Source organism: Aotus nancymaae, unplaced genomic scaffold (genome assembly GCF_030222135.1).
Source record: "Aotus nancymaae isolate 86718 unplaced genomic scaffold, 86718_ANA_hifiasm-v0.15.2.pri h1tg000064l_0, whole genome shotgun sequence".
Classification (NCBI taxonomy): Eukaryota; Metazoa; Chordata; class Mammalia; order Primates; family Aotidae; genus Aotus; species Aotus nancymaae.
Genome location: NW_026988478.1, coordinates 9,489,606 through 9,514,225, shown reverse-complemented (window position 1 = coordinate 9,514,225; position 24,620 = coordinate 9,489,606). Strand labels below are relative to the sequence as shown.

At 41.9% G+C, this 24,620-nt stretch overlaps 1 protein-coding gene across 2 annotated transcripts in view; it reads right to left on the bottom strand.

Moving 5' to 3' along the window:
* The window catches only part of TNFAIP8 (TNF alpha induced protein 8), a 119,809-nt gene that overhangs the window by 42,717 nt on the left and 52,472 nt on the right, over window positions 1-24,620 (bottom strand). Inside the window, exon 1 of one of the 2 annotated variants that reach the window (XM_012448567.2) lies at window positions 19,387-19,836. The exons of the other annotated variant lie outside the window; for it this stretch is intronic. Within the exon in view, the coding sequence (XP_012303990.1) occupies window positions 19,387-19,453 (67 nt within the window). The 5' untranslated portion in view covers window positions 19,454-19,836. Of the gene's footprint in view, window positions 1-19,386; window positions 19,837-24,620 lie in introns of those variants that run through there. 2 annotated transcript variants of the gene reach the window in all.

Here is a 24,620-nt window from a genome sequence, read left to right as displayed (position 1 = left end):
AAACTGAAGCCATTCACTTCCTGATAGTGCTTTAAATATGCTATAAATTCAATAGCTTCTATTTATTCAGCTGCCTGAAACTATGAATATTTTTTTAAATTAAAAGTGCAGTAAGGACTTTAATTAAAAGTTCAGTAAGCCTCATCAGACATGGGCTGCCAGGAGCAAGGAAAAGAACGCCAGACTCAATTTGGGACACCTGGGCCACCCCCATAAGCGGAACAAGCAGCGTCTGTGCCTCATTTGCATTAAAATGAGTTTTCTTCCTCTTATTTCCTAATTTTTCCTCTAAAAATGGGCAAATTTAACCTCTCTGTGTTTTTGTTTGCACATCTATACAATAAGAATGATGTCACTATTTAACAGGGTTGTTAAAATGATTTAGTGAGTAAAGAACATGATGGAACACTGAAAATCATGAGGGTCCCCTCATCACTTTTCCAAATATAATCATGAATAAGGCCAGATTGTCCCAGGTTGTTTAAGAGTGTCTGTTTGGAGGCCCTAAATGCTAACTCTATCAATATTCCAGATAGGTGTGGCAATTTAATGTGTGTGGTCTAGCAATGGAAAATGAAAGCAAAAGGGCTGAATTTCTTTCCTGTGCTCAGGTGAATGGGAACAGCACGAGAGGGGCCACAGAAGGGATTCAGCAGGAAGAAGAGGAAAGGCGGGGCTGAGGTGGCCAGGACAGCACGACATCACATCTGACCAAAGTATCCACAGCTTTCCTTTAGAAAAGTAGCAGGAGGAAAAAGGGTCAAAAATCACAGTGTGGAAACTCAGGTTTGAAAGAAGCCTTAGATGTTGTCTACTCTTTTTTTTTTTGAGATGGAGTTTTGCTCTTGTCACCCAGTCTAGAGTGCAATGGTGCAATCTCAACTCACTGCAACCTCCACCTCCCAAGTTCAAGCAATTCCCCTGCCTCAGCCTCCTGAGTAGCTGGGATTACAGGCATGCATCATGATGCCTGGCTAATTTTGTATTTTTAGTAAAGATGGGGTTTCATCATGTTGGCCAGGCTGGTCTTGACCTCAGGTGATCCACCTACCTCAGCCTCCCAAAGTGCTGGGATTATAAGTGTGAGCCTCTGCACCTGGCCAGAGGTTGTCTACTCTAATCCTCTACCTGGCTGGTAAAGTAATCTCCTATAACATCACCGGCAACACAGATTCATCCAGAATTGCCTTGACAACCAGAGACACCCACCTTGAAAAAACAACTCCATCTCCATCCTAACCCGTTAGAAAGTTCCTCTATATACCAAACTGAAATTCAAGTCCAAGGGCAGTAATTGTCAAATTATTTCCACTCTACCACTGCCTTTATCCTTACAGCAAGGAAATAATCTCGTGATGAGATAAACATAGGTTTTTAACTAAATTTTATTTTTCAACAACCTAGTGGAGACCTGTTGAATTGGCTGGTTGACGTAGCTGAATTCAGTGTGAGACAGTTATGCAACTTTCCAGTGCTAGCCACACATCTGCTATTGATTATCATGAGCGTTCAGAAGCAAGCAGCTCTGCTCCAGACGCCCAGTGATAATCTTTCTCCTCAGTGTGCTCACTCCAAGGGGATAGAAAACAATGCCAAGACAGGTTGAGTAATGGGCATTACTTGACTACATTTGAGCAGTTTAGAGCTTTATTCAGGTTTCTGAACAAAATCTGAAACGTGAAATCCACAAAGAAGACAAATGTAGTTCTCCATTTGTGGAATTTGGACCACAGATTCCTGGTCTGAGATCTATTTGAAAGTCTAACCCACTTCTAGTTGCCATAATTTGATTTTCACATTGAGTTTCTGACGTGGGTAGAATCTATTAACAATTGTGCCAACTAGTAACTGCTTTGGAGACAGAAAAAGCTGACCTAGGCTTGCAGTTGAGATTAGCCAAGACTGACACTCAACAGACAAACTCAGCAGGTGGTGAAAATGTGAACTGAAGCAGAACTTATCCAAACAGGGCTTCAGGGAAAATGGGAGGTTATTTTTGAAGGTAGAGTGAAAGGCATGGATCAGAAGTTTTTCCTCTTGAATAGGTTACAAAATTTAAGTTAGCCTCTCCTTAAAGAAGAGCTGCAGAAATATGTACTAGTTATGATTCACCAAGTTGTAGGCATCGTAAAAATGAATGCATTTTCTGAGAAAATGCTCACCTGAACAATGTGCCAGCCTACCTAAAAAAGATAATATTAAGTCCATAGATTTCCTAGTAGAGACGATATCTAAAATTCACCAACTTTTTCAATCTGAAGTCTGTTTCAACAGATATTTTACTACTGAACTCAGCAAAACCCCATCATATACCAATTAATTTTCTCAATTTCAATAATATACAGCCCATATCAGACAGAAAGAAATTATCTAAATGGGTACATCGGCTATCATTCCCCCTACTGACTTTATGCTACAGTGTAAGCATCAGAAGGAGTTGGGAATTTGCTGTTTCCTCTCTTCCTCTAGTCTCTGCATGGACTTTTACACTGTAAGCATCTCACACACTGATGATGAATGTGTTTAAGGCTATGTATTGTTTCATAGGAAAATGCCTCAAAGACAAGCTAACTCTATGATCTGGTCTTAAAGAAACAGCAACCTGCTTCAATGCTAAGGAAACAGTGGGAGTAAGTCTTATACTTAATAGGAGATGGTGTATCAGTCTCCAATCTGGTAACTTCCTAAGAGGTTTTTTAAAATAATATTGACGCCATACAATTTTCACGTTACACGTGACTCATACTCTTAACCAAATCAGCATCTTACAATATGATATGTTAGAGTGATGTGGTCAAGAGTTGCTGAAAAAGACATGATTTTAGCTCTGAGTTTCCCAAATTATGTGCCAGTGTACCTCAGGGCACTATAGCAAACTCACAGAGGTGTGTGGGATATTTTGTCTTTGAGGGAAGCACAGCAATATACAACATTTCTTAGATGCTTGCATGAATTACTATTTCAAGCTCTTTCACAGTTTAACATTAGATTGCATTATTTTCCTTTTGATGACGTCATTTCTTTGCAAAGCTAGGTTGGTGGTGGTTGCTATGTTAAAAAGCAAGTACTAGTTGAAAAACGATGTGGAACAGGAAATTAGGGTATCACAATTCAATCCAGTTTCAAAGTTTGAGGAACTGTGATATATTTACTGCCTCACAGCTCAAAATTCACCCTTCATTACCCACTATGTGAAGACATAGAAGGGACCTTTACATGTTTTTTCTTTTGCTAGCTGGTACCATTCTAAGCTTCATCAGTGGAGAGTACTGTAGACACATTGCAGAAAGAAGCAGTTTTCCTTCCTGGTTCTGGTATACTCTTTCTGCAGGCTGCTGCAAACATGCATGGCTCCTAGAGCATCCACACCTTCTTCAGCAACTGGATCCTGCTGAACGTGATGGTCAGCACCTCCCAGCCTCCAGCAGCTTCCACTGGTATCCCTCTCGGTTGATTTTGCAGCAGAGTGTATCCAATGAGAAACCTCCACATGAATAGCTTTCCTCAGCATCGTAGAGGATAGATTTCTAGCAAGTTCTGCCAGCACAGCACCCCAGTGACTTTGCTGCTAGCCAGGGAGCCACAGCCAGCCATCACCTCTCCAGCAAGGTCTGGAGTGGAGACAAGCATGTGTTTGGGTGCTCTGTCAGACCCACGGGTAGTGGCTGCTCCTTATATCTGCTATTCCTGTTATTTAAAGTTCTCTTTACTTCCTATTAGCCAGTCCCCATTATAGTTAACTATTTTTTTTCTTAAGTTTGTTTTCTTTTGTAATTTTTTTAAATTGTGGTAAAAATACATATAGGATAGAATTTACCATCTTTATTTTAAGTGTACAGTTCAGGAGCATTAAGTACATTCACACTGTTGTGCAGTCATCACTACCATCCATCTCCAGAACTTTTTCCATCTTGCAAAACTGAAACTCTGTACCCACTGAAGACTAATTCACCATTCTCTGCTCCTGTCAGCCCCTGGCAACCACCATTCTACTTTTTATCTCTATAAATTTGACTACTCCAGGTAACTTACATAAGTGGAATAAAAGATTATTTGTCTTTTTGCGATGGCTTACCTTACTTAACACCGTCAAGGTTCATCCATATGGTAGCATGTCAGACTTTCCATCCTTTCTAAGGCTGGATGATATTCCATTGTATTATATATCACATTTTGTTTATGCATTCTTCTGTAGACAGACACTGGAATTGCTACCAACATTTGGCTATTGGTTTACAAATATCTCTCTGAGACAACTTTTCAATTCTTTTGAGTAGGTACCGAGAAGTAAAACTGCTAAATCGTATGGTAATTCTAATTTTAATTTTTTTGAGAAACTCTCACATTGTTTTCCTAGTTAATATACCTTTATTTTAAACTTTCCTTTAGATAATTGTGTACTTTATATTCTCATTAGATCCAGACCAATATATGCAATGCCCAACAGGTACATACATTCCATTAAGAAATGAAGAGTATTCCAATGCAAGACACCCGAAAAAAAAGAAAAAAAAAAGAAAGAAGACATTTTTTTATATTTCAATATATATGTATTATTTTTTCACAACTACAAAGTTATTAATATAGAAATACTAAGTTGTTTGGAACTAAGCTTTTAACAAATGAAACTGCTAAGTATTTCTTTTGTCCTAGAAATGGCATGAAAAAATTACTGAGACCACTAAGGGTGCATGAGCCAGGAAGATTTGAAAGGCTCTGCTCTAGCCTACGTGTTTCCAGCTGCCATTAGGACCTGTCTGCTTGGATGGCTCCTGAGGCTTGCCCTATCTAGGGGTATCTCTGAAGGCACAGATGGAGCCTTAATATTAACCATACTTAATATTATAGTTCTTTATAATATTAAGTTTTTCTCAATTAGGCACTGGGGGCTACAAACCTTACAGTTATCATTATGGTGCTCTGTCCCCCTTATTTCTAATCTCACATCAACATGTTTCCTAGATAGGCCTTTTTTTCTCTCCATTCCTGCAGCTGTCAGTAAAGCCATCATCTCTAGTTAGCATTGCCTAACAGATTTTAAGCTGGTTTCCCTTAAACAAGACCATGGGTTGAAAATTCAAATGCTCACTGAAGCTAGAAATATGTTAATTCATACCTGCCACACAACAACTGGCTGCCTCAGTCCTTGCACCCATGAAGGCAGCACCAATAGGACAGGCTGTGAGTGAGGCCCCATTCCCAGGATGCCTGCTGCTATTGTGGATGTTTGTCCCTTCCAAGTCTCATGTTGAAATGTGATCCCCAATGATGGAGGTGGGGCCTGATAGGAGGTGTTGGGGTCATGGGGGTGGATCTTCCATGAATGGCTTGGTGCCCTCCCCATGGTAATGAATGAGTTTTTGCTCTATAAGTTCATGCATGAGCTGGTTCTTTAAAAGAGCCTGGTACCTCCTCCCCTCTCTCTTGCTCCCTCTCTATGTGACACATCTGCTCCTTCTTCACCTCTGCCATGAGGAAAAACTTCCTGAGGTATTAATAGAAGCTGAGCAGATGCTGGTGCCATGCTTGTATAGCCTGCGGAATCATGAGCCAAATAAACCTCTTTTCTTTATAAATTACCCAGACTTGGGTTTTTCTTTATAGCAATACAAAACAGACTAATACAACTGCTGAAATACCAACCTCTCTCTCCCAAAGAAAGCAACAGCAATGCATGTGAGTGTGAATGATGCTACTAGAGGCGAAATCATGAATGTAGGCCCACACACACACGTAGATATGAGTGATTTGAAAAGGAATCATTCAGAAATTTTTGACACCTTTTTTCATTAACTGGAAATTACTTGAGACAAACCTTATGATGAATCATGACACCCTGTGTGCTCACACAGTGGGGACAGCTGCTGCTGGTCTATTTTTTCAGCTGTTACATCCTCTTTTTACCCCTCTCAAAGCCATACTCAGGTCCCAACTCCTCTTAAAAGCCTATTGAAGCCCATAGTGGACCTATACTTCTATAGTGAACTTGTACTATTCTTTAAGTTGATAATCTTGACATTAGTTGTCTTCCGAGGCAGCTCCATACGCTATTTAAAACACAAGATTATACCTTGCATTTTGTTTGTTCTCCTTTCTAGAGAGCACAACACATGTTGGATAGTTCGAAGCACTATATAGCTAATAAAATAATCATTTAATCATTTCATAATATAGAATTATGATAGCATATAAGAACAATCTTAATTTCCTTTTCCCCAAAAATTACCTTACAAGAAACTAAGAACATAAATATCTGCTATCTTCAGAGAAAAGACAAGAAAATTTGCATGACATCTGGAGAACTGAGGTTAGTAATCTTCGACAATCCATAAAACTATCAAGTTTACAAAAATTCTGTCAGAAAAGGAGCCAAGAAAAAAATAAATCTGACAGCTGCAAACCTTCTGTTTTACAACATGCACAGAATGGACGCACATCCTTCGACATCCTCATAAACAGAGCACCGAGCAAATGCAAACATCCCCGGTAGAAGTCCAGTGGACTCCAGACTTCAACTAATAGACTGTGCTTATCTTTACAGAGACAACCTTACTAGCCACCTATCAACCCACCACAATTGCTTTAGGAACCATTAATAACATGGATTGAACAAAATTCCATTTCAATTAATGGCATTTCCAGGACAAGCAAGACACCAGCAGCAGCTGTCCACTGTAAAAGAGCAGCAATCTCACCATCCTCAGATTGGAAACTTTGTTTCCTTTAAGTTAGGAACTAACATCCTGCACTGGACCACCTGAATATTTAGACTAATAAATCCCAGATGGGAATTCCAGACACCTCTTTACTAAAGACATGTAGGCAATAAACATTCTATTAAGCAAGTCTCCTAGGAGTCAGCTTCCCTTCAGAGACTGTTTTCATTTACAACATACTGCGTTTTCTAAAGCCAATTTGGGATCCCTGATTGTACAACGTGTAATTAATTTTGTCATCTGATTTTTTTAATGGATGAAATTAATCTGTGAATGTAAAATGGCCACACCTTGGTTGTCTCTAATATCTTGTAATTAAATCAGAGGAAGAAAAAAGTATGCCACTTGACCATAGCCCCAAATTCTGAATCAAACAATGCATGTGCTTATATTAAGCTATGTTTTAATATCCTTAGAAACAATAAGTATAATTTATGAAGGACCTATTATGTGCTAGGTGCAATCCTAGGCACATAATAGAATATATCTCTACTCTTACTATGTATCAGCCTAGCGGTGGTTTCTAGCTCATGAAATGCTGCTGCATACATTGCCGCTGATCCTTGTAACAATCCTATAAGAAAGGAATCTTGGGTATTACTAACTCTGTTTGCTCCTGATGAGGATACAGATCCTCAGAGAAATTAAGTGGCTGGCCCATGGTCACATAGCTTGGATTGAGTGTGAGCTAAGACTAATCATGGGTCTTCTGACCTCACTCCATGCTATATTTTCTCTACACTATGGTGTCTCTGATTGAGCACAGCACAAAAATATACTTCAAGTCAAATCTGCCATATGCCCCAAGAAAATAGGAAACAAGAGCTGTGTGGCTGGGTGCAGTGGCTCATGCCTGCGTGCAGTGGCTCATGCCTGCAATCCCAACACTTTGGGAGGCCGAAGCGGGTGGATCACTGAGGTCAGAAGTTTGAGACCAGCCTGGCCAACATGGTGAAACCTCATCCCTACTAAAAACATAAAATTAGCTGGGTGTGGTGGTGCCTCATGCCTATCCCAACTATTTGGGAGACTGAGGTGAGAGGATCACTTGAACCCCAGAGTTTGAGACCAGACTGGACAACATGGCAAGACCCCATGTCAAAAAAATGGTGGAGGGAAGGTGGTCAGGTAATAAAGGAAGTAAGGTAAGTCAGGGGTTAGTTCTGATTGGGAAACTCTGTGTTTGGCTGACTTGGGGAAAGAGGGAGGCAGACATTAATAGAAAAGGGGAAGTCCAGAGGAGGAACAGGTGTGGCCAAGTGGGAGGGCAAGGAGTTCCACTTCACACATCTGAGTGTGAGGTCTGAGCAGGGTAACTGATGTGGGATGAGCTTGAGCGTCATCTATCAGATCTGTTTCTCATATCACCAGAGCTCTTCCACTCGGTCTGCTATAAAGCCCACAGTCTTCAATGAAAATATTTCTAAAACAGATTACATAGAATATCTACTCTTAACTACACAAAAGCTACAGAACATACTTTTAAAAAAAGACTGTTGTTAATCACACTGGTCCATAACATACATATGAACCTAAATTTGCTCACTAAATCTGCCTAATAAAGTTGTGCTTTTTCATTGCCTTTACACCCAATTAACAATTTCTGCCCAATTTCAAGAGATAAGATGCATGTGATCAGGATTTCACATTCTTTTTAAATGCTCCAGAAAGCCTGTCCCAATACATAGTAGATCTTCAGAACAGATGTAACTCCCTGAAAATAACAGAGTCAGGTTTTCAGAGGTAAGGGAAGGGACACTGCATTCTAAAATCCAAAAAGTGAAAATGCATAGAGTTAAAACTACTTTTAAAATTGTTTAGGCTGAGTGTGGTGGCGCACACTTGTAATTCCAGCACTTTGGTAGGCCGAGGCAGGTGGATCTCTTGAGATCAGGAGTTCTAGACCAGCCTGGCTAATGTGGTGAAACCCCATCTCTACAAAAATTAGCCAGATGTGGTGGTGTGCACCTGTAATCCCAGCTACTCTGGAGGCCGAGGCAGGAGAGTCGCTTGAATCCAGGAGGTGGAGGTTGCAGTGAACCAAGATTGCACCACTGCACTCCAGCCTGGGCAACAAGAGTGAAACTCTGTCTCAAAAAAAATAAATAAATAGGTCGGGTATGGTGGCTCACACCTGTAATCCCAGCACTTTGGGAGGTCTAGGCAGGCGGATTTAAGGTCAGAAGATCAAGACCATCCTGGCTAACATGGTGAAACCCTGTCTCTACTAAAAATACAAAAAATTAGCTGGGCGTGGTGGCAGGCGCCTGTAATCCCAGCGACTTGGGAGGCTGAGGCAGGAGAATTGCTTGAACCTGGGAGGCAGAGGTTGCAGTGAGCCAAGATCATGCTGCTGCACTCCAGCCTGGTGACAGAAGGAGACTCCATCTCAAAAAAATTAATTAATTAATAATTGTTTAAATGACCCAGAAAGTTCAGTACTGTCTACATGGCTTTGAATATACACAATACTATATCAGTTCCTCTAACTGTTAGTCTATTTCGCTATAGTGGTCAATCAGATATTCAAATTCTTCCTCCTTAACGATGATCAATTCATTATAGCCCAGTTGCCTGATCTTCTGTACAATATGCTTCCCATTCTGCTAATGGTCAGAATCCTTAAAACTCATCCACTTCACACATTTTATCAACAGGTAGCGGTTACTTGTTCAACATAAGCCATGCAGACTCCCTGCCTGGTAACGAAGTGGCTGAATATGAATGGCCAGGATTTCCTGAAAACCGTCTTCTTCCTCAGGGCCAGATGTCACTTTTTATTGACAGCATCTAAGATCCCCTCTACAGTTTCTAATTGGAGGTCTAAGGGAACTAGGGAGAATCAGAGATTCATTGTCTACTTTGAGGAAGCTGTAGATGTCACTGTTCAGATGTCATCTTCATTTATGTATTTGTTAATTTCACAAACATTTATTGAACACCTACTATGTACAGGTAAAAGGTAAATGATGTATATACAACAGCCATGATATCTGCCCTCACAGAGCCAGTTAGAAGTGAGGGTTGGGAAGGTGTTGGAGGAGGAAATATCTAATATACTAATTAAAATATAGTACAATAAGTTTAATAGCAGAAAAGCAGGAGGTGTTATGAAAGCTCATAGGAGAAGTACCTCAATCAGGCCTGGAGGAGGGAGTCATGAAGGAAGAGTTCCTGAAAGAAGTGATGTCAGCCAAAGAAGGTGAGGAGAGGGAGAAAAGAAAGTTAAATGTCCCCAGGTAGAGAACAACCAGTCAGAAGTGAAGGCTGAAGAAAAGACCAATGGCTATGACGGTCGGGTGATCACTGGAGATTCTTCAAGAAAGAGAACTTAGTAACGTGACTAGAGATGGCAGCCAAATAGCAAGGGGTTGCAGAATGATCTGCTGTTGAGAAAGCAGAGACAGCAGTGGTGGACTATTCATTCAAGAAGTTTTCCTGAAGGGAGTAAGTTGAGAGAGTACTCTGAGGAGAAAGCATAATTAAAAACACACAAATTTAGCGCAGCTTTAAGTGGCTTTGAGGAAGGAATACGACATTCTTATAACCCTCCCATTGGCCAACACCAAACACAGAGAAGCAGGGTGACATCAATCTCTTACAAAAACACATTTGCAAGAATTTGCATGAACTCTGGCATGAGTTTGAATAATGCAAATTTTAAAAGATGAAGTCAAAACCTTCATGCTCAGTGGCTGGTGCTGGTTCTGCAGTTCTAACCTAAAGGGGACAACACAGGTGTTATCACTGGGAGGCTACCAAGCCCCAGATTATGTGCTTAGCAGGTACAGGGAATACTCTCATTAGAAGGGTGATACTTTGGGTTAAACTCTGATTTTCTGTTCTACCATCAGGTTCTTTTAAAAACACAAACATCCCTTGGAGGAAAAGCCGGTGGATGACTAACAGCTAGGAGTAAAGAATTCACTCATTTCTTTGTTCCCTCCCTGCAGAGATGAGAACTAGAGAGTACCCCAGATAGAAAACAGAGATACAGAAATTAAGGCTGTTAGAAGCGTTGGGAGGAGAATGAACACAAACTTGTCCCATTCCCAGTTCAGCCCTGGCCACTAACTGCATGCCTACCTAAGACCAGGAAGACAAAGAGAACTGAATATACCCGGTAGACAACTTGCAAAGCAGAAGTGAGAGTTTCAAATGCTTACAGTTCCTTATCTTCAGTGATGCAAATTTTTAAATGATGTAAAATACTCAGAACTGTTTTGATTGAGATTTCCATCTCTACTTCTCTAAACAGATTCAGCCTCTAAAAGCCAGAAACCAAAAAAAAAAAAAAAAAAAAAAGACTTCCATGAAGATATGATTTCTTTTGATATGCTTCCAATTTGTGAGTGAAAATTTTGGTGGCACTCTTATCCCAGAGATAGCCAGTCTTCTCATCTAAGGTAAAAGCTGAAATCAATTATATAAATGAAATTACAAATGGCTCACATCCATAAATACAGAATCTCTGAGACTGAACAAACATGGCAGTGATAGTTGAAGTCAGCTGGCTTATAGCCCAAAGATCCTAAGCTGGTAGCCTTGGGACTGAATCCAGCTCATATAGTTTTTTGTTTGTTTGTTTAAGTTTTTCAACTGAACTTCAATGCCTTTAGATGAGACTGTTGTTTCTAAATTTACCACAGGACTCACAACCTGAGATTGTTCACATAAAGCACTATGTATACATTCATATTACTTGCTTGGTTCTTGTGGACATTTTAGTTTGGGACCATTGACTTACATATACTAACATTAAAAACAAATAAGCAACCTCTCTCCTAGGTGGAGTTCTGGTGCTAACCGTTTCAGAGAAGAGTGTTAAGAGGGTTATTGAGCAACAGGATCACTAAAAAACAATAAATCACAGCAGTGTACACCATCACTGTAATCAAACTTCAAAAAACAAAACAAGACAAAAAATCAGGAGACCAAAAACACCAGTGAAGCTCACCAGCCCTGAATAAAATGTGTCTATAGCTTTGAAACCACTTTCCAACAGAAGTACCTGCTAAGTCTCCTTGAGCTTCCTTCACGTGCACAACTCCCACAATACCCCTGACATCTGGATGTCCCAGAACACAAGCCTGGCAGCCAATATCCAATTCCGGCTTGGCAAAGGAAACAATCCCTCTATTCGGTGAACTATGGCCATAAATGCACAATCTGTGGTATCCAACTAAAAATACTCAACTTGGACCAATTCAAACCGCCACTCAGCCAGTCTGGCCACTTGGTGGCTATTTAAGGCATCTGCAGCACGTACTACAGAAACTGTGCCATCACCTGTCTGTTCATATGTCCGGATATGGAGGACCAAAGTCCCCACCCCTACCCCTACCTCAGTTCTCCATGACACTTCCTGCCACACCCTGCACAGAACCCAAGAATCGGAAAGCTAATGCTCAACGGAAGGTTTTGAGGTTGTCTTATTCATCTCTCCATTCCTCAAACTTGTTCACAAATGAGAAAATAGGCCCAGCAAGTTGATGAGTACCTTAAAAGGGACTATTAACAGAATTAAATCTCCAGGACCTCCATTGTGGCCTCAGGAGCTCAGGGCTCCTTCCTGCAACCAGCCTCCTGGGGGCAGGGCATGGCTTCAGGCACAGTGGTCCTCTGCAGCCTAGCCCAATGTTCCTGCATCGAATTTCTATGATCCACATGGGCAGTCTAGCTCACTCACGTTCCTCATTAGGGTCTGGGTGAAAGTCCACTGGTAATAAAGGATTCCTCTGCTCTGGCTGGCCCCCGAGCATATATTTCCATCAGAGATGTGGTGGGCAAGATTGGCTGGCTAGCGACAAGGCTCTCGAGTTTAGAATCCTATACTCCAGTCACAGATTTCATCTAAAAGATAAATGGCTGCCTCTTCTGCTTACCACAACATGGTGTTTTCTTGTGTCACTATGACTTTCATTTTCACCAGCCTTCTGAATGTTGCCCTAACCCTTTCGCCTGCTCTAGACAGCCATCCTCCTGGAGGACTTATTTAGAGAAAATTAAATGAAACTCTCTATGACTGATTACCCATTTCATTTATTTGTGTGCAGCTTCCAAAGCTTTACATTATCCACAGCCCGTTTATTTCCATTAAAATAGATAAAATCATTAATCAAATATGGTGATGAAGGTCATAGCTACGAAATGTAAGGCCATTCTTTACAGAAACATATGGCCTTATCAAACAGTTTTTAAACAAAAATTATATTGGATTTCAGTGTTTTATGGGAACATATAATTACCATAGATTGAAGAGTTGTCCATAATTAATTTTCTCTACTTCTTATTCTCACTGTTCAACTTACCAGACCAGATCTATAGTTCCTTGGGGGTGCTTTATTCACCTCTAGAATCCCTTTGTGATCTGTAGTGCTACTGTGGTCCACAAAATCTGTGTTCTTGCTCTCCCTGACAGCATCTGACATGTGTCATCAGGGGTTGGTAATCCCATATATAGGGCCCCATTTACTACATACCATAGCCAGTCACCAAATAAGAGAAACTCGAAGAAAGAAGAAGAAGAAGAAGGAGGAGAAGGAGGAGGAGGAGAAGGAGAAGAAAGAAAGAAGAGAAAGAAAGAGAGAAGGAAAGAAAGAAAGAAAAGAAAGAGAAAGAAGAAAGAAAGAAAGAAGAAAGAAAGAAACCACAAGAGGAGGCCTGTATAGTAGACATCGTGCCTAACCCAACATCATGTCCGTTCCTCTCTCCCTGGGTAGCAATCCTGATCATTTTAAATAAATCACAGAAATCCCATAGAGTGACGGGTTTAGGCAACCCAAGCCCAAGCCAATCATTACAGCAGATGCCATAGCCAATGAACTGGTCATTGAGACATCAGAAATTTGTTGAGGGCTTCTGGAAAAGATCACTTGCTCCTCTGACATGACCACAAGATGCCACTTCTCTCTCTTCCTCTGGAGAGTGTAGGTGGATATGAAGTCTAGAATTGCAGGATTTTATCAACAAACGAGTTCAGGATGAAGCTCAACCACAGAAGGCAGAAAATGGGACCTTTTTTTTTTTTTTTTTTAGAGACAAGGTCTCCCTCTATTGTCTGGGCTGAAGTGCAGTGGCACAATCATAGCTCACCGCAGCCTCAAATTCCTGGGCTCAAGACATCTTCCCACGTAAGCCTCCTGAGTAGCGGGGACTACAGGTACACAGCATCATGCCAGGCTAATTCTTTTTGATTTTTTGTAGACATAGATTCTCAGTCTCACGATGTTGCCCAAGCTGCAAAATACGTTCTTGACATCACTGAACTGCTAAATCAAAACTTTGTTCCCAGTTATGTGAGCCAACAAAAAAATCTCTTTTGTATGAACAAGTTCAACTTGGGGTTTCTCTTTCTTGTACAGCAAAAGCCACAATGGATATAATATCCTGGGCAGCTAAGGAAGAATAGTGCATGATAATTTCTAATCTTGTTGCTGGCTTTACAACATTCTCCAACACCTGAAGGACAGTGGGTGAAGGAGCCAAGGACACACAGCTGATCAACGCTGTTGCCCATTTCCTCAAGCCTCCTGGCCAACAAAGGCCAGAGGGTAGCCTGGAAGCCTCCTCTCCAGCAGGACCATTTCTGGCCTGTCTGGTGACAGTAATAGCAGAGAGCAGAGTCCGAAGGCTGGGGAAAAGTGGGTGGATGCTAAGACACCACAGAGGCACAGACGGGGTGGAGGTTCTGTAAGGTAGGACGTGGGTCCCTGATCTTCCGCCTCCACTCACAACTTGGTGCTGCCCCACGCTCCCTGATGGGGCTTCCTGATAAACCCCCCATGTGAGAATATCCTTGTCATATTGTGGGTGGCTGCCTGCCTGACAGGAGCAGAAGAGACAAGACTTGTAGGGTGGGACAAGGTGTGGAGAAGGTATGTGTGTGTTCTAAGCTCCAGATTCCAATCTGGAGTAAGGAGCCAGGAACGAGGAGGTCAGGTCTGCCCTGGGATCTCTCCCAGGAGCTGAAGGTATGGTGAGGAGCTCAGGGGCACATGTGGTGAAGGGCAGGAACATTATTCAGCAGTTAGCAGGAGAGGAGCAAATCAGCAACGGAAAGCCCTGGACAATTAAGGTCAGGCCAGATTTTTGTCTTAGAATGTGCTCAAAGTCGGCTGGGCGCAGTGGCTCATGCCTGTAATGCCAGCACTTTGGGAGGCCAAGGTGGGCAGATCACGAGGTCAGGAGATCAAGACCATCCTGGCCAACCTGGTAAAACCCTGTCTCTACTAAAAATACAGAAATTAGACGGGCGTGGGAGCCTGTAGTCCCAGCTACTCCGGAGGCTGAGGCAGGATAATTGTTTGAACCCTGGAGGTGGAGGCTGCTGTAAGCTGAGATTGTGCCACTGCACTCCAGCCTGGGCAACAGAGCAAGACTCTGTCTCAAAACAGAACAAAACAAAACAAAACAAAAAGAACGTGCTCAAAGTCCACTTGGGGCTCTGCAGACAGCAAATTGCATTTCCGCACTTCCACTCAGCAGTCTTACAGCTGAAATGCTGGATTCCAACAGAAAGACTTTCTGGAAGCTAGGGAAATCAGTTAGGGTGTTAATTAGACTTTCTTTAGTGGCAACTTTAACTGAGCACTTTCACTTTCCATCTCCCACATGCAGCAAATGCTGTAATGCTCTGGCTTAGATGGTAAACAGGAACTGTAGAAATGTTTCTTGTCAAGCCTACTGTTCATGGCAGCCCCCCTTAATATCTGCATTTCTACATGGCTTTGTTGTCCTATTGGCCCTGACATTTTAAATTTTTTATTTTATTTTTAATTTTTTGTGGCTGCTAACTCCCAAACACATGGCCCTGAGTTTTGATAACGAAATTTCCTCCACCAAGCACTCATTCTTAGGTTCTCATCAAATCCAGCTCAGATAGCTCCTCCAGGAGCACACTCTCCTAAAAATAGAAACAGAAAGACCACAGAGGTCTATGCCCTCAGGATCTAGTGATAGGCAACTTTTACCAAAAGAAGAATTGATTCCAAAAGATGCAATCAATGCTAACCCTAATGGCTCAAGCTGGTGGGATGTCAAGCTCATTTATAGACAACGTGTACAAATAAACATATGAAATCACCTTGATTGGCAAAAAATAAATAGTGCTATACAAACAAATGTAAGTGCAAGATATGATGATGATGTAAATCTCCTATCGTCTAGAATGGGAGCTCTGCTTTAAGAGGAAGGGAAAGAACAAAGCAAGAGAATTCAGGATGAGTTCTCGCCACAAGATGCAAATACTTCACGTCACTTTGTCCACTGGATACAGGCTAGGAGACGATTAAACAAGAGGAGAAAATGCAGATGACAGCACAAAGTGATTTTCTTCTATACTTATCACTGGTCTGACCTTCACCATAAAGTGATATTAGAGGATCTGGCCTGTGTCCAGAGGACAGTGGTCATAAGATCTAAAGGAGATAGAAGGGGAAAAAAAGGCTTGAACTTGTTCAAAGTAAAACAAGAAGACAATGAGTATTGGGCCAAAATGGTCCAGGTTAAGCTGTATTTGGTGACGAGTTCACATTCTCTCCTCAACTAGTAATCTTGTTTTCAGATTCATCTTAAATAACATTTAATATCCAATCTTACTAATTTTCAGGGTGGGGGGGGTGATACTGAGAATGGCGATCAAACTTCTTAGGACTGTAGACATTTTATCTTACGTTTATTATATCCAAATAGCTTAAAAATGAATGCAAATAAGAAACAGGGGAGGTTTTATGAGACTGCAGGTTCTTGTGCTTCACAGGCTAATGGGCAGAATACCATTGGGAAAACCCAAAGGATTTATCGCCATAGCAAAAACAAAGGCAGGCAATATTCAGCAGAAAGGCTTAGACCTCTTATTTCAAACTCTGAAATAAGAGGTCTAAGCCTTTCTGCGTTTGTTATAGGTAGAAGGGTCACAGAAGGGGAACAACTAAGATGAACCATGTTGAAACACAGCTGCTGGAGGAGCGCACAGCACTTTTCTTCCTCTCAGACCACTGCACTTGGAAGTCTGCACCTGCACATGGCCATGTATCCCCCAGGGCAGGCAGGGTGGCCGGTAGAGTGCCAGAGGCAGGAGACAGGTTTTCATCCAAGCTCTCACACCACGAGGCTGAATGACCATGGACACCTACCTTGATTTCTTTGGCCTACGTTGCATTTGTAAAATGAGAAGACTGGACTAAATCAAATGGCTTCTCATCTCATGCCCAGTACAAGTCAAATTCATTACAACTGTCCACAAGGCCCTACCATCTAGCTCCTCAACACCTCTCTGACTCATCTCTCCCCCTCCTTTAAGCTTCTGTACTGTTTCTGGAATACATCAGGCCCATTCTCACCTCAGGGCTTTGCAGCCGTCTGGAAAGTTCTTCCCCCAGGATATCTATGTCTGGCTTCCTCACACTTCTCAGGTGAGTCTAATATCAATCACATTCTCAGTGAGGATTCACTCACAATTGCAACCACAATTACCTGCCTTCACCCTCTCACTCCCTGCAATAATCCTTGTTTCCCTCTTCAGCGTGAAAATATTTTTTTCTACTTAGCACTCAGCTCTCCACTTATTATATATTTTTACTTATTTATTTTGTTGATGTTTGTCACCCCATCTAGAATATCCGCTATCCAATAGCAGGGATTTCTATCTGCTTTGTTCACTCCTATAGCCTCAGTATCTGGAAGCTGCCTGGGACATAATCCAGTAAGTATTTGCTGAATACATGTGTCCATGAATGGCTGGGAGGGAGAGCAAGAGGATTACAGACCTTTACATTGTCTTCGGTCTGGGGTCTGTGGGCTGTGGTGCTTATGGTCAGGGGGCTCTCTATGCCACTAGGATGGACTCTGTAACCACATGACAAAAACAAGCTGGCCTAAGTGAAACATAAAGGGCCCAGGGCCAGACGCGGTATGCTTTCACTCCACTGCAGAACCTCGCAAGTGCTGCTTCCTGCTCGCTCTATATCTTAAGCTGACGGGCATGTACACCCAGCACTCTCAGCAGTCATACCCTGGACTCCAGATGTTATTTATGAGAAATTCCTTATATTAGCATTCAGCTCCACATTTCCAGAATTTAAATTAATGTCATCTGGGGAAAGCATAGTTACACCCACCTCCTCTGATTCTTCATTTAAAATCCCCAGGTAAAAGGGAAGTAAGTTTCCCTATTGCCAAGATAATCCTGAAGTGGGAAAAAGTACTGATGCTCCCACAGGCATTTCAGCCAGTTCCACTAGATGGCAACATGGTCAGGATGTGCTGATATCCAAGAGTGAAATTTACCAGGAACAGAGTAGACAAGCTCCTACGCGCCACTCTACCACTACGGTTCTTAGCTTGGCATGCACAACCTTGCCTCTCCTTCACTTCAAGTCTGGCTATATTCAACCACTAATTTACAGTTGGTTCTCAAATGGTTCATGCTTACCCTTGAATGCTTATGACTTAATCGCTCCAGCCTTGGAAACCTTATGTACATGTCTTTCTGCCAAAATATGCTGCTTACCCTCCCTTTGGAATTCTATCCAAAACTCACGTCTTCCACAAAACCCTCCCAAGCAAAGCTGGCTCTGATCTCAACTGTATATATGCAATGACATACAGTCACAGACACAAAACCATTTTTATATATGGCTACAATGTGTGTGTATATGTATACATACACACATACATATATGACAGGATCACATGCACAGCTCTAGGCATCTAGTAGACAAATGTACATTGACTATAAATGATATATAGGTGACTACATTCCATACAAGAGAAGCCAAGATTCTATGAAATAATATTTATTGGCTGCCAAGGGTTCAATTAATGGACCAAAAGACTAGATATACCAACACCCACCCATGTCTTCTAAATTCTAGTTTTTTCCTAGTATCAAATTTAAGTTCCAGAAAATCTGTTGAGCAGAAAAATTTTAAGTAAACATAAGCAAATATTATACATCAACTTGAAAAAAAGTATATAAACACCAATACAACTTTAAGGGCTATTTAAAACACTGTATTCCAATCCTTGGCAACTCTTTCAATTTACTTTAAAAATAAAATTAAGTCTACTGTGGAAGCATTAAGTATGGCTAAAAACAAACCTAAGGTGTTATTTTAAAAGTACAAAATGCTTCATATATAAGGTAAAATTTTTTTTGGTTGTTAGAGAAAATGGCAACAGCAATACTCAAACAATTACCCAATGAGAGAATAGAAATAAACACCCTCGTGTTTACGGATTGCCCCATGGTGTTACCACTGCTGCCAGACCGCTGGGAACCAGAGGTGTCCTACAGTTAATAAACACATGAAAAATGTAAAAGAGAAATTCTGGGTGAAAAAGCCATCCAACCTTTTCGGAGTCCCACCTCTGAAACATTTCAAACCTTCATCTATTTACAAATGAAACTGTCTACATGCGAACTTCAGATGCCATTTTTTCCACCTATAACACTCACACCTCTCTCAGCTTAACACTGGTTCCCCACACCCAGAGCCATAGCAAAAAAAAATAAAACAAAAGTGATGTGTTGAACACAGTAACTCTAAAGCCACGAACAAACATTATTTCCTTAAAGACACAATACCATGTTAGTCATCTGAACATTTTACCAGATTTCAACAAAGACATTACATTCAAACATATTCTGAGGACAGTTTTAACTCACCTAGTTTGGGCATTTTCTCCCTGTATACAATTAGAAGGACAACTTCACAGTATCTTGGTAGAGTCATACAGACTTGAGGAACGCACGCAACCACCCTGTTGACGTGTGCACTACGGCACCTGCATCACCTTCGGGGAGACTCAGTCCTTCTCAAGAAGAATTCAAAATAACTTCTACTATCCTTTTGAAAAATCTACCTTAAGCTTACCACAAAAATGCACAGAAGGCACTGGTCAACAACAGTCACTTTGAAAAGTTGTCTTGCTTGTTATTCTGGGAGCTGGGTTTCGTCACTTGTAGTGGAATGCATTATGTAGCCTTTAATTGTAAGTCCAGAGAGGTCTCCACATTCACAACAGGGATGGACTGGTTGCTGCCTGCACTTGATCCCTGTAAACTACAGCTACAGAGAAACTCAAGATTACCTGTGACAAGCAAACAGGAGTATATTCAAAATCAAGCAGAAACAGGAAGTCTAATGTTTCAACATGCTAGAAAATAGAAACAGATACTTAAAAAACAAAAAAAGGGAGAGGCCTCATTCACAGATGCCTGAAGAAAAGAAAATTTAAGAACACCTCATTCCTACCTGTATAAACATGAACGTCTGTTAATAAGAAGTATTGCTCAGAGGTGTTTCTGTTCTCAGGAGAACTAGAGAACACAGTTTGGACAACGTTGCTACTTACAGTCATTAGCCTTGTGCTTTGGAAGAGTATAGAAGGTTTTTATAATGAATATAACTGTGAGTGTATCCAGGCATACACAATACACACATGTACACATACACATACATGCAGATATACAATCTAATAGTTTCTTTAGGAGTCTGTTTATTTACCTGGGCATCTGGCAGTCATTGCCACCCACAAATCTTTCCTTATCCACCCCCACAAGTAAGATTCTGCCAGTCCTATGAGGCCCACCTCAAGTGCACCACTTCTAAGAAGCCTTTTCCTGGGTGACCCCAATTAGGTATGTATGATTTCAACCTCTTCCCTTAGCCCCTACTGCACCTCGGTTGACCTTTCTTGCTAACACTTTTTTGGTATCTATCACAGCTGTCCTTGTATTATCTTTGGTTGTTTATCTACCTTACTCTCCCTACATGGTAAGCTTCTTGATTTAATTTCTATGCTCTGTAGCAATAACACTCCGCCTCGAATCTACCAGGCACCTGGCAAAAAACGTGGAAGGTAATGGACACACTCTCCAAGGCCTGATTCAGAGTCTATTTAGGCCACTTTCCGGTTTTGTAGACATGCAAGTTATTTAACACCCCTGAGCAATTTTGCACTTCTGTAAGATGAGAATCACATCATCAACGTCACAGAATTGCTATTAAGATTTAAAGAGAACCATGTGAAGCAAATAACATATTGCCTGATGCACACAGAGTTCTCAAGCAGTACTGAGCATTATTATTGACCTAAATTAAAATCAAGTGCCAAATACTAATGTGGGAAGGAGATCAAAAGAGATACCAAAACAACATCAATTTACAAACATATCTCTACGTTTCCTACTTTCTTTGGCCTACATTATCACGTGACTAACTCATAGAGATATGACGTTTATACTAGTTTATACTTTAGAAACAATATTTTTGTGTTCTTTTGTGTTAACTCCCCAAATTCTGACTGGCCTTTCATGCCGTGAAAACTTCATCAGAGACTAAGGGTCAAAGAAGGCGTCAAGAGAAAACTCTTCCTGGAAGTGTAGGACTCTAAATCACAAGAACTTCCCAGGACGTGATTCACTGGCAATTCCAAGGGTAAGTTACAAAGAGCAGAAATGCTGCATCTAAACAGAGGAACAGGCCCCTCACATTTCCCTAAAATGTGACCTCAGTGGTGGCTGCTTGGCTAGGTGGTCACCAGGAACCACTCTTTCCATTTCTGCTGGGGGAGGATGGGGCAGTGCAGTGAAGCCGGGAGAAGAGAAGGCTGGAGGAAGAATCCTGCAGTCCTATGTGAAAACAACTCCCACCATCACAGCAGGGCCCTTACGCACACTCCAGGCCCAGTCAGGGAGGTGCCAGCAAGGTCCCGACACCAGGCAAGGGCAGAGGAGGCTGCACATGGTAGCCTCAGGTATCCAGTGGGCACCTCCACACCCAGCAGGAAATAACTGGTTTTGGAGAGAGTTCTCCAAAAATAGGAGAATAAAAAGCAAAGCATCTGCACAGGCATTTCTCTAAGACACTCGTCTTCTCTCACTTGAGACTAGAATGCCCAGGTTGTCCCTGGGTCTATTCAAAGTGTGTTGTTTAAACCAGTCCCAGCAGTTAGCATTCTGCTTATCCTACTATATTTGGGAAGAAAGAAGAGTCGCAGACAGAGGCTAAAGAGCAGGCTAAAGAGGCTCTCAAGTAAGTATTTGTAAAGCAGTCAAACCTTACAGAATAGGCTTATGTTAAAAAAAAAAAAAGGTTAATCTCTACAAAGATACAGAACTTCCATGCTTCCCTAGGACTTGTGAATTAAGACACTCTAGGTAGGTTCAGGGATCAACACTGTGATGGTCGCCCAATACGGATGCATCATCCATGCTTCAAGGCAAGCAGGCAGCTGGGACTTCCAGCCCTAGGAGCCCTGCCTGGTGGCCTCTAGTGACTGAAGAATCTGTCCAGACCCAACTTTGTAAAGGCAATTTGCGCTCAGGAATACAAGTGGCTCTTGGCCTTTTTCTTGGTGAGCAGAGCTCTGCAGCAGAAGCAAAGGGCTAATCTGCACCCCAACCCCTAACCCCCAGCCCCTGAGAGTGCAACTGACACTGTCAGTCATGGAGGCACTCTGGAGTGTCACAGTAATACCAAATAAGCTGTCATGAGGGAAGTCTGGGGCTGTCTTATCTGGTATTCTTTATCTCTCTGCAAACACATGATGGTGGCCATGAGAAAACCAGATCCTTCTCCTCCATGTGTGTGTACTCCGGGTTATCTTGGCATCTCAGAGCAAGAGACTATCACTTAAATCATTTCACTCCCCGCACGCCCAGCGAAAGTGGGTGGCAATCCCAGTTTCCAAAGTGAGTGGCAGAGCAGAGAGGTTAAGCAGCATATTCAACAGGGCCCTGCGCAATAGGGCAGGGCTGAGAGGAGAGGCCATGAGGCCTAACCCCTGCCCTCCCAGAACACACACACGCTAGACACTGGCCTAGTTTCATCAACTGCTTATCACATACCCCAAGAAAAATATTTCCTTCACAGCTACCCACATCCTTATCAGTAGCTGTGATAAGGATGTGTTAAAAAATTTAACAAAATCATCACAAGAGTGAGACATTTGTGCCTGCATAAAAAAGATACTTTCATTTGTTTATTTCATCTAATTCTACAGCCTCAGACAAAACTGGAAATGTCTACAAAACACCTTGACCTTTACGCTTTGGCATTCCCAGGATACTCCCTAATCCCTAGTGCTTAATGCCATGACTGCCAAGATTAATTTCATTTTCTTCCTGTTCAACCTTTCTCTCTTCCCATCAGTTCTCTCTGTACGCTCCTCACATGCTGAATCACACCCATGCCAACTCTTTCAATGGCCTCCCTACACCACGGCCCTAATCAGAGCTTACCCCTCCTCTATTCAACTTACTCCTCTCTGTCTTTCTCCTCTTCTTCGAAGAGGAAGGAGTCATTGGTAAAGCATGAAGAAGGCAGGCTGAGAAGGAATTATTCCAGGAGACCCAGTGCCTGAGATAAACAATGTGCTCAGAAGCGTTTTCCAGATGTTCTAACAGAGATGGCGGACGGTCAGACCCAACTTCTCACATAAAGGAGGCCTTGCATGGCACAGGATTTCCCCAACATTGTCTAGACATGGCCTTGCATGGTCTGTGTCTAGACAAGGTTAGGGAAATCCTGCTTCTAAGCACCTGCAAATGTCCACAGTGTGCATGGTGCTCTCACTGTGGTCCACTCAGTCCTCGCCAAAACCCTGGGAAGTGGGCATCATTATCCTCAGGTTACAGGTGTGGAAACCCAGCTCCATAAAGGTAACATATCTGTTCAGCAGAATGCTGGAATATGAGCCCTCATCTGCTGGCTTTTTTGTCTTCGTATCATATCACAAAAGCGTCCATGATTCACCAGGCAAAAAGCACAAAGAGCAGACTACATGGAAAATAGGAAGAATAGCTTTACGTTTAATAGAAAGGCAAAATAACTCCCAAGGCCAGGTAGAGTGGTGAGTTAAGCAGTGTGAACAACTGCTGCTGAGGGCCAGCACTGGGGCAGAGATTGCTCACGTCTGTCATCACCCCAGCTGCCATTCAGGCTGCCTACCCAAATGCGCTGCACAAAAGGTAAGTGTGGGAAGGTAGGCCTTTCTATCATGTAGTACTTGTTTCTATGTTTTAAGTATAAATTGTATAAAAAATGTTATTGTTAGAAGCAAAAAAAAAGAGGACTGTCTTCTAATTTCTCTTAGAATCACATAACTTGGGTGTTGGCAAGACCGCTGATACCATCTAACCTCATTTCACAAGCAAGGAAAACAAGGCCATCCAAGGAGACCGAAAGGCTTGCCCAGAATCCCACCACTAGCTGTGAGCAGCACAGCTGCGGCACTCACTGGGCCCTAGGCCTGCAGAATGAGCATCTACGTCTGTCTTCCTATGATTCATGCTCAAGTCTCTCTTTACACCTACACTACCAATGAAAACACAGAATCAGCATTTAGAAAGCAAAGAAACACTGAGCGCTGGCTGCAATAAATATGCTGGCACTTAAATGTGGTTTATTCTCTACTGAACTGAATATAAACAGAGGCCTGACATTTTATAGCATCATTCCATTGCAAAACCTCATGTAAAACTGAACATGATCCCTAGTAATAAAATACTAAACTAATTAAACTCTCAATTTGCCAAGAAAACCTATCCAATTGTAAGGTAAATTTCTCGTAAATTTCTAGAAATTCTGGTTAATAAGGCCATGTATGATATTTCCCAAGTTAAATTTCTCATCTTGCCTCCATCACCAACCTGTTATTTTTTTCTGTTTTAACCCCTCTGGCTCCCTTCACAACCTTGTCACTCGGTCATCACTGATTTCTCTCTTGGTCTGGGTGGTCACTTATTTACCAAGTTCTGCTGTCTTCTCATCTGTGCCTCTCCCATTCTCATTTCCATTTGGATTGTGTTAAACCTCCTTTCGTTTTTAAGGCAATAGAAGGTGGTTTCTTGAAAAGACAACATTCCAGAGAATGCCAGCCAAGCACTTCTATTCT